This window comes from Engraulis encrasicolus, chromosome 23 (assembly GCF_034702125.1).
Source record: "Engraulis encrasicolus isolate BLACKSEA-1 chromosome 23, IST_EnEncr_1.0, whole genome shotgun sequence".
In the NCBI taxonomy this organism is placed as follows: domain Eukaryota; kingdom Metazoa; phylum Chordata; class Actinopteri; order Clupeiformes; family Engraulidae; genus Engraulis; species Engraulis encrasicolus.
In genome coordinates, this window is record NC_085879.1 from 2,818,767 (window position 1) to 2,830,315 (window position 11,549).

The following is an 11,549-nucleotide window of genomic DNA, read 5'->3' on the forward strand; positions in this document are numbered from 1 at the left end:
GCGTGCGCGTTCGTGCGTGTGTGTGTGTGTGTGCGCGCGTGCATGTTGTACATTTGTGTCTGTGTACCTGCATCAAGGAGAAAAATCTCAACTCTCCACTTGGTACTTGATTAGCTGCCAATAGCATGCCAGGCCCTCAGGCCCTCAGATGACCCCGACCAAGAGCAGCAAGACATGAGTGATATGTGCCAACCCACACTCAGCCATCCACATGACATGTAGATGCGTGCTGCACACTTGCACGCACGCACAGACACACACACAGACACACACACAGACACACACACAGACACACACACAGACACACACACAGACACACACACGCACGCACACGCACACGCACACGCACACGCACACGCACACACACACACACAGACACACACACACGCACACACACACACACTTACAGACAAGGCCAGGAGTTAATCCTGGACACACACTGAAAGTACAAATCCTTGCACTCGAATTGGTAGGCAAATCCATACGCATGGGCATGTTAAAGAATACAAAGGGCCATGTAGAAATGATGCATCTATGTAGCAGTTTTTCATCACAATAAATGACTGTGATCTTGCACACCATATATATACTGTAAACAATCTACACTCTGCAATAATATCTACTACTTTTTCCAAGTCACACCCCTGAAGTGTATGTTCTTGTAAACACGATATACATATAATGTCTGCTTTACACCTTGAGATGCATCTATATACATGTATTGAGCTGCATCTCCTCCAAGTAGGCCTACTGTATGTTTTTGTTATGTATGATGTTTCCATTGATATTTTGACGAGAGAAGTAAACCACTAATAGCACGTTCAGGCCGACACAGAACCGTGCTGGAGCCCGTTCCCGCACCTAATCGCGAACCGGCCGTCGTGTTAACGCCACAGATATTTGCGTTCGTGAACCGGAAAATTGGTTCGCAATGCGAACCGCAAAATACGAAGGTTTTTCTCTGCGAACCGCGACGACGGCGTGGCCGTCAGCAGGTCCATCCAGGTAACACAGTCACGTGCGGAAAAAAGTTCGCAGACAAGCACTTTAGTGCCGAACGTAACTGGTGCGAGCACCGACACCAATCTCTGCATTGTTGATTTAAGTGCATTTCTGTACTCACTGATATCTGTAGCTGCCTGTCGTTTCAATTAAATATGTGCCAGAGACAGGGAAAAAAGAATCCATAATACAGACATTATCTTGTCCATCTTAAAAACTTTTTTTTTTTGCTTTTTTGCTTTGGGTATGGAAGTTGACGGGAACTCTGAGGCAACGTAGATTCCGCATTAACCCCTGTCAACCCCGCCTATAAATTATTCCCACCACCCGACATGCTTCCAGGGTGGGAGCAGATGAAAAAATAACGAGATGAGAAAGGAGAAGACAACCCACCCCCAGCATACACACACACGCACACGCACACGCACACGCACACGCACACGCACACGCACACGCACACGCACACAGACACAGACACAGACACAGACACAGACACACACAGACACACGCACACACACACACACACACACACACACACACACACACACACACCTCTTCAGCAATGGCGTAAGATGCTGTGTACTTGCAGAGAAGCATTATAGCTATGGAACAGACTGTGCCATCCGTGGTGCCATTCTACATATAAACACACACACACACACACACACACACACACACACACACACACACACACACACACGTGTGTGCATGGGTCGTGACGTGCCCGTAAATGAGCCGAGGCCCGGGTGAAAACTGCACATATTTAATGCTGGAAGCACTAACGGTTCTCTTATTCCACCGCCTTCTCGCAAAGCAGATGTGGCCATGCATACCGAATAAGCATGGCGTTGGTGTGTGTTTACACTGTCGCATTCCGCACACTGCAAACGACATATGCTAAATGAGTCATATATAGCTTTGAGCTCAACCCCTGCAGGTAGAAGAGACATCATTAGCGAGCCTCCAGAGTCAAGCTTGGATGGAGATACCCATTGGCAAGAGTGTGTTGGGGATACGGAAAAGTAAACACGGCAGAGACCTCTGACATTGCAGGCTGAGATGATGACTTGTGTCAGGCATCTGCAGTACTTAGCGGGAACCGGGAGGGTACTGGAGACCCCAGACACTGCTGTGCGACTATACGGCTCTCGTAGCCACGATACAGCGGCATCCAATAATGTAGCTCGTCTGACTAGTATTTTCAAAGTCATAAAGTCAACCCTGTGGCAATAACTGGTAAATAATAAAATAAAACAGACATTAAAATAATGTTACTGACTATTATGTCCTTATTTTGTAGTCATAGAAATAGAGGTAGCGCTTCACTACTTCGTAGGAAGGTTAGAAAAGTCCAGATGCTGCTGTTGCGAATATGGCTCTGTACCAGTGGTGACCCAGCACATAACCCAATGATGTAATACTTCTGGCTATTTTCAAAGTCATAAAAGTCATCCCTCTAGCCATAACCAATAAAATGGACATGAAAACATAGTTATTGACTGTTTAGTAGTTGTAGCGGAGTATTTATTATTGCAAACTACTAGAAGTATGTGTAGAATACTTTGTGAGTTTTGCTGAAATATGTGGATGTGAAAATGGCCCATTTTATGACTACCTCTGAGGAGTTATATGTTTTGGTATAGCCCTTTTGGCCAAAAAAATGCGTCCGAGCAACAAAAGCATCCTCTTTTCAGATACAAGCTACCCATACAAAAATAGACATCTTTGAGCCCCTGGTACCTCTATGAAGTTACTGAAGGGGAGGCCTCAAAATTATATTATACAAGAACTATACAGCAGTAACTCTAATCCAATTTGCATTTGCCCTTCTTTGGCTATTACATGCTTAGCCATAGATGTTGCATTATGTTGCATTAGCAAATACACTGCAATGCATTTGCTCTACCTGTCTGAGGTTCAGAATGAGGTTTTGTGAATGGGTTTGGAACAAACATCTTTCATTTAGTTTTGCTTTCACAGCTCTGCACAATGTAGAGACTCTCCTGAGGTGCCCTACTGGAAAAAAAGACTACACAGAAAGTCCGCTGCATCAGCAGCTGGGTGACTCCACTCTTCCAGACGCACCCTACATATTTGTTCCCCAATATTTACTCAGGGTATATTTCGCAGCACCGAGGTAATGTGTCAAAAAAACACATTAAGCAAGCATGTCGGAGGCGTTCCGCTTCGACGCACAACACAATTGCGATGATGACAAGGACAAAAGCGAGCCAGGCTCGGCTAGGTTGCACCACACCGTGATGTGCCACTACTCAACAACTCACCTCCATTCTCAGCATCTGACTTGCGCTCCTGCTCCGTGTCGGTCAGGGAGAGGACCGAGTTGGCCCGGCTGGAGAGGCAGGAGCTCTGCTCTGATTTCACTTCCTGCATCCACAGGTGGAGGGCGCGGCTGGGGGACGGGTCACCCTCCATGGCCTCCTCCTCCTCCTCCTCCTCCTCCTCCTCCACGTCGGAGCCCATGCCCAGGGAGTAGCCCAGCTGGGGCCCCGTGCACAGCTCCTCCTGGTAGCTGGAGCTCAGCATCTGGGGCTGCTGGGGCTTCCCCCCAAAGTCCATCTCTGCAAAACACACACAACGCAGGAGAGGAATGAGGCTGGTTCCTGTGTTTTGTTTTGTTTTTTGGCAGGAAGATTACAACTTCAGATGGATTAAATAAATCCTTGCTTTTTAGATGCGTGCAGAGATTCTACATCACTGTATGGATGGGTTGGACGGTCAGAAACTGCTATGGACTATGTGTTACTATACTATGTTACTATAGGCTATCAAATGATTTGAGGAAATTAATACTGTTACAGCTTCAAACTACAGCATGTTCAGTTAACCTGAATAAATGAAATGTATTGATAATGCAACAATCCTAACGATGAATACTGATAAAACATGTGTTTTTAAGTACACTGGCATAACATTAATTGGTATTGGCTAGAATTTGTTGATACCAAGTTTAAACGATATACGTTTTCTTATTCTTATTCTTTCTTATTATTTTAATATTAAGCCCTATTAACTGAAAAATATGAAGCATTCTACAGAAGTGTCCTTATGAAGTACTATTGAAGTGTCCTTATGAAGTGCAGTGAAAAATGGTCTCAAAACCGGGTGATAATGAATTAAGATGCAAGGTTGGCTTATTCACTGTGTCAACAAAATACAATATGATGTTTCAATTCCACACAACTTAACTTTTGGGCCATGAAAATGATGCAGTAAATGCATCTATACACGTGATATTACTTTAACCCATTGATGCTAAACTCTGCATATATACAACATTGATCAAGGCGCCTAAAGCTGCATTCAGGCTCATCAGATCTGAGATGTACTATTACAAATGTGGGTATCTTAAAGCTGGATCAACACGTTCTAATGCAAGATGCTGGTCTTAGCCTTTAAATTAAATTATTTCATGTTTTTTATGTGCTTCTGAGGCTAAGCTATTTTGTTTTCTATAGGCTGAGGGCATCTTTCCCAAAAAGGGCTTAGGCATTTAGCTCATATTTTTTGCAGGTGCCTTAGGCATCAATGGGTTAAACAAAACAGCACCGAAAAAGACAATACATTCAAAATCAGACCCAATGTCAATACATTTCAAAGAATAAACCCCAACTCAATGAGCAGTTTAGTCATTCAGATGCAGTTCATTTCTGAGGATAACAAGCTGGCGGCTCAAGTAGAAATTCCAAGCCCTTCATATTACATACAGTAGAATAACAATTCCTCATGGATGATGAACTGCATGAACAACACTCTACAAGGGAGTCAGTTTCCCCTGAACATTTGAAAAGAGCTATAGCTCAGAGTGTAGCTTCAGAATTACTGTAGGCTCCCATTTCTTCTACTATGACAAATTGTTTAATTGCAACAGCATCTCAAGGTTTAATGCACTAGTTTCTGTACAGCAGTTCCATGTGTTCAAAATTTCAGCCTTAAAATGTATACATTTTACCACATGCAGATACACTGCAAAATATAATAGAAGAGTTAAGTTTGGTTGTAATTGTGATCAAGATTGCCTATTCTTTTCTAGCTAACCTACTAAGCTGATAACACAAGCTTAGCAGGAGGGGCAATAAAAGGATATATGTGTGTCTGACTTGTTTATGAAATAGTCCATGACCCAATGACCGAGGGATGTGCTGATACTAGAATCCACAGGTTTGCATAAGTGTTCTTGTTAACAAGGTGAGAGAGTACAGTGCACACTGCAACCCTGAGGACACAACACACTGTGTACTCATGTTGCTACAGTAGGCAAATTGGTGCAGGTCAAGTATGGTGGGCAGACAGGACCAGTTACTCAAAGCACTTCATCACTATGGGAGCCAGTGCCACTGGGGGGTTGTCATTTAGGCACTTTAGAGAGGAATCTTTTGGCACTTGTACTATATAGGTGGTTTTGAAGCACACTTCGTACTTCTGCATGGGAAAGAGACAGGTTGAAGAAGTGAAGACACCTGACAACTGTTCCGTGCAAGCTCTGAGCACACAAACAGGTACAGTAATAGCATCAGGGCCAGCAGCTTTGAATGCATTAATTTGGCTCAGTCCGTTCTGTGCATCTGTAGGTGAGAGAGTCGATAGCTGGTGATCATCAGAGGGTTTTATCCTCGGAGCCCTCTCCTTTTTATCATTATCAAAATGTGCATAAAATGTAATCAGTATAACAGCACTAGCAAAAATAATTACAGTACTTTGGACACAAAAAGCTTTTTAGCTGATCCAGCTGGCAAGGAGAGATATTCCATTTAGTGAATGAGCGCAACTCAGGGAAATAGTGAAAATGATCTACCTTTTTCCTCCCTTCTCTCTGCCTCTCATGTCTCTCTGCTTTGTGTGATGTTCCAGATGTAGGATGACTTTGACGCCTCAAAGGGATACAAGTGTTTAAACCTTCCCATATGGCATATCACATTTTAAAATGCAATCCCCTTTGATTTTTGGGTGACGGATCGTTCCCTGTATGGAAATGTAAGGTCTGCATTCACTGCACATCACTATATTCTATAATTCTGCACCACTATCAGATCATTCCTACTGTGTGTATCTTTAAAAATAACATAAAGTAACGGGAGGAAAAAAAAAAACTTCAAAAAAGACCTCCTCAAGCTATAACATTGCAGATCTCTGCAGTCCTCTTTGATATAAAGGCGGCAAGCAACCATAGATTTCCCTCATTGCCCACAGGGTCCCCCATTCCATCGCACACCACACCCACTCATGCACGCCCTCTACTCCACCCCCACCCCACCCTCCGCACCCCCTTCTGTCCCCACACTGTGTCCCTGAATTAGGATTTAAGAGCACACCACGACACTCACCGACCCTGGGAAGCGCCGGGTCAGCTGGTGGAAATGAAGTGATGTCCGCAGCATCTGTCTTCGGCTCGTGCTCGTGCGAGGAGCCTGCCTCCCCATCCCTGACGGCTCCGAGAGCCCGCGTGTCAGAGAAAAGCGCTAAAATAGCACGTTATGCTGGCCCCATTCATAATTCATCCTTTTAAATGCCGGGATGAAGCTCAGTGGAGTGTGAAGCAGAGAGCCCAGCCCGGAGCCCAGACCAGCTGCGGCAGCGATGGGGGCTACAGGGCTGAACGGGGCTCACGGACAAGGATGCTGGTGACCACTGGAGGATAGGGATGGGTCTACTCTACTCTGGCCTGCACATGCTTTCCAATGTGGATCATGGCCAAGTGAGCTGGCCTTCTCAATCTGGCCTCGCCAATTTCACATAACAAGGAGACCAAAGGCACTGGAAGGCCTGCGCAGGTCAGACATGTTTGCACTAATTTAATGGGTGTGTTAATGACCTGCTAGTATGCATCAGCCAAGGCGACATCATGGGAACTATCAGACAGAAAGAAACTTGAAAAAGCACTACGAAAAATTAGGTCTTCTGAAATATTTATTATTTAGAAATATATATATTAGAAATATATAAATAAAAAAAGCACACTGTTCGTTCCGGGCCTCCCACTCGTTTGGTACGCTGGCTTCTGCCTGAGGAACAGATCAACATCTATGAATATTTACTTGCGAGGGGAAAAAGTATTTTTCACCCAAGATAAAATGAAATGTCAAATACATTTCAGTCAAGCCTTTCCACACTGTTGGTTTTTTCTGCCTGATTTTTTCTCTCCCTTTCAGCTTTGGTTACGCGTTAGAAGGTGTTACAAATGGGATGTTTATCACCGCCTGAAATCTCGCCATAACTCCTTTTCCTTTTTGTTTCTTACTTTTGTTCATTTTGTTTCTTTCCTCGCCAGGCGCACTCGGGACAGATTGTGTGCTCATGTTGTTTACAAAATTCTTTCATCAGAATGTTTCTGCAACACACAAAAAACTGGTAGGCTTCCTGTGCTCTGCTCTTGATAGCAATAACATAGTCCAACACATAGCTCTTGTCAATTTTTTTATCCAAATCAATTTGTGTTGGTGCACTTCAGTGCAAAGACTACTGCTAGTAAACACTGCATTGCACTGCAAACTGACAGCAGTCTTTGTCCTGACTGGCATGCCTCTCCAGTATATAATAAATGGGGTCTGAGGTGTGGTCTCGAAGCACAGTAACCAGCCGACATCTTACCTATGACAAATGGGCTTTTAGCATCAAAGATGCAGAGGTAAGACTTATACTTAGGCATCTTTAGTGTCCATTAAACTTACATAAAATGGTAAATTTGCTTTGGTGGTGGCACAAGGACTCACAAGACAAACACACATCAAAGGCTGCCACCATGCTAGGTGAAGCCTAAGGCGCTGAATGAGAGAAAGACAGTCTATTGATCAATGCACCCACTTCACCGTACGGCTAATCAGTGATCTCTGAGTTTACTGGACGCGACCCGCCAGAGCACCGTTCATCATCAGAACCTAATGGAAGCCCTCACCCACTTCAACCCCTTGCAGAGGCTGTCTATTTCTCTCCTTTTTTGTTCTCTCTCTTCCTCTGTTTTTCTGTCTGTCTCTCTCTAACTACCACTCTATTTCCATTAGATCTGAGGCCAACAAGGTTTGTGCCTGACCCATTTTCAGAGCAGGTTAAAAAAAAAAAGAATTACCTCGGGAAAGAAAAAAAAGCTTCCATCACACCTCAGTGATGTTCATTTTTAGATTTTCTTTAAATGTTGTAGCCATTTTGAGTCAGACACATAATACATGATTCGAAACACAGAAAACAATGAACCAAAATAATAGGCAAAACCAAAAACCAACCAAATCTGAAAAAAATCATACCTTGAGCTGTGTCACTAAAAGTAGTCTGCCTCTTGCTGTGACTGCTGTAGTTCAGCCTGAGCTCTTGGCTGTAGTCTGGTAGGGTTTCTCTGGAGGTGTAGGACTTGGCTCTGCGGTGACCGTCCTCGCTCTCATCTGAGGAGCTGGTGTAGGCCATTTCCATTTCATGGCGGGCTTTTGACAGTGGCTGGTACGGTTTGGAGTCCATCTCTTCCATGTCCGAAGAGGTTGGGGGTGAAAGGGCTCATTCACTCATATCTCTCAGCGATGCCGAGCATGACGGAATCTGGAAAAAGAATGCAGGAGGCAAAGAGAGATGTGCTTACTAACAAGCCCTGATTTTTCCAAGTGTTTTCATTAATGACAAAGCTCCATTGGTTTGGGTAATTGACAAGATCTTCAAAGCCATTTCTATGATCAAAGCGAAAATTAAGTAGCCTGAGCCTTTTCATGTTTTCTTGCCTAGTTCTTTTTACCAGTGTCTGTATGTAATTCGCTCATGCCATGGGGTCTACATGTGCTTTCACGTTCGCATCCATGAGAGCTCAGAAACGAGATTTTTGGCATTTAATTCAATGGAGATGTTCCCTTGATCCAATTTGAATTGTGTGGTGGGCTTCACATATTTCTTTCTGATTTTTTTTTCGTACCAAACAGCAAACAATTAAGTGGGAAAAAGCTTGATACGATGAAGTTATTTGTGCGAGCACTTCAGGAACTATAATCCTCGGCTGGATGTTATTGTTGACTCAGTCAGCACCTAAGTCAACTACTTAATGTCATTTACACTTACATTCATGTGTTTTTTATCTGTTTTATCCGGCACACTGATGTCAATCAATGGTCTTGTAGTAATGATACAAGTGTTAAAATGTGAAAAGCGGGTTTCAGCGTGATATGAATGAAATAACTTGTGCAAAATACTTTGTATGTAGTCTTTGCTAATGTTTTTCAAAGTCTCTGGTACAGACAATCTCTGTACAAAATAGCAATAGTTTTGCATGAATCATCTACATTTAGTTCCTAAAACAGCATATATGTAACCCAGCATATATATTGACTGGGACAAGAACATATTTATTCGTTACCATGCTATTAGATGGTGGGGAAAGCTCCCATTAACACGGAAATGGTGTCACATGGCCAATGAGATCTATAAGTAGAGAATTGCAATCGTAAACTCTAATGGAAATCAAAGCATGGGATACATTTTCCCATATATTTTTTAGACACAAAATCTTTAATCTTTGCTATGTTCCTTATGTGCCAAAAAGCTAATTTTGTTATTTTTTAATGTGACAATTGAAACAGATTACTGTCGATGATCATACAGGATTTTGACACAACTTAATTTTAAGTGATTTGTGTGAAGTAAGCAGTTTGTCTTCTATCCTCGAAACCAATTATTTTAGTCTTGTCTTTATTTTTGTTGCATGCAGCAACTCATTTTTTCAAGGCATAAGCACAATGACTATGTGTGGCTACAGTCATTTGGAGAGACAGCAATGCAAATTTGAGTGCCCTCAGCATAAAACACCTTGTACTGTTAAGTTTAAACTGTTAAATTTCATCATGTTTGCATACCAGGCAGGATTATGAGTATTGAAGTTCATGACCATTCCTAGAATCTCAGTCCGATCTGTGAATGCTTGTCAGAAACACATGTGCCAATTGCAGACATACCAAATGAGCTTTTAGGCCTCTGGAATCTAAGGAGAAATCTTGCAACAGACGTTAGCAAACAATGGTTTCTACAAATGCACCACAGTTTGGGCTCCATTGTTCTGTCTGGCCCACTGCTGCTTGGTTGAGATCCAATAGGCCTAGCTCCACTGACTCAGTCACATCAGCACTCTCACTATGCACTCAATCTGCAGTAACTCTTTTTTTGGTGAGAAAAGTACCTACGGTGCTTTTGTTAACATTCTGTGAAACGTCCCTCCATTCGTGAATGATGATTAATTTTCTAGCGGGAAAGAAAATCTCTTTAAAAAAAGTGTCAAATGTCCCCCATTAATATTACCCGCTATCACATTCTGCACCGCCACAGGCCATTAGAAACTGTTTCAGGGCAGCGAAAAAATGCTGCTAAATAGCAGTTGAGATGGGGCTCGTTCCTCATCTAGACAAAGTATGGTAGTGTTGACCTCTTCGGAAGGTGCCGGAAAACCATATATCAAGGCAATTGTCGCCGGCCAGTTCAATACAGTGGAAGCTGCATTCGACTAATCATACCTGTTTGTACCCAGACACATTTACACCTGACCTTCTTGCATTGCACTTGATGTCTTTATTTTGCATGACACAGCACAGGCAGCAGTCCCTCTCTACCCTCTCAAGTCTGCTAACGAGCTATACAAAAACATGGGGTCCATATTTCCCTAAATACACCCTTGTTGATTTTCTCCCTCCGTCATACTCAAGACGAACACTAATTACTTCTTTTCCATGACACACTGAACTCTCTTAATGGGCAACTGAAGAATTAGAAATAATTTGAGACAACGAAAGGCAATCAAAGTCTTGTTAATGTGCTCCCTTGCTTGCTTGCTTGCTGCTGCAAGACCACTGCAAGTCCATAGCCCAGAAATGTCGTGTTGACTAATTGGGTGTTAGACTTTTGTATGGCCCATTAACAGCATGGGGGAAAATAAGCTCACTTTCACCGGCTATGCACAGCTGAGGAAAGCCATGCCTTAGGTGTTTATCATTAGGAATATGGGACGGGTATTGAGGGTTTTTATTTTACTTCCTGTACCTAATTTTTCTTCCCGGTCAGAATGCTGGTAGACACAATGCTTCAAAAACAACAACAAAAAAGAAAAAAAAAACAGTTGACACGCTTGTTGCTGTTCTGGATTCTGCCCTCCATGTATTAAAAACACAACACAGCCATGAGCACAGGCAACCAGTTGCAGCTGACTTAAGGGGTTAAAATAAATGCATTTTAAGCATGAACTGGGAAGGTGTGCTAGTGCACAACAACACACTGGCCTGCTGCTGCTGCTGCTGTAAAATTCAACATCGAGCCCGTCCATACACACAACACTGACTCTGACTTTAGTGCTGCGAGGACGCTCCAGGCGTTGGCCTTTGGTCGGCTCTCTGGTGCCACAGCCGTGTTTTTTTCCCCCCCAAAGCCCTTGCACTTGTGAAGCGTGTGCGTGGCCGCTCTAGTTGGCGTGCCGTCCCCAGCACCTTGAACAGGGTCATTAGTTTGCTCAGGAACACGCCGACTGAGCCTCCGTGCTAATCCACAAGCTTATGGCAAGAGATGTCCTATGACAC

The 11,549-nt window shown here is 43.4% G+C and overlaps 1 protein-coding gene across 1 annotated transcript in view; it reads right to left on the reverse strand.

Annotated features, from left to right (window-relative positions):
- The window catches only part of LOC134440579 (teneurin-1-like), a 275,455-nt gene extending 266,977 nt beyond the window's left edge, over nucleotides 1-8,478 (reverse strand). The window contains exons 1-2 of the mRNA XM_063190697.1: nucleotides 8,262-8,478; nucleotides 3,288-3,584 (exon numbers count right to left, since the gene is read on the reverse strand). Coding sequence (XP_063046767.1) covers nucleotides 3,288-3,584; nucleotides 8,262-8,478 — 514 coding nt within the window. The remainder of the gene's footprint in view (nucleotides 1-3,287; nucleotides 3,585-8,261) is intronic.
- Between the last annotated feature and the right edge of the window lie 3,071 nt (nucleotides 8,479-11,549).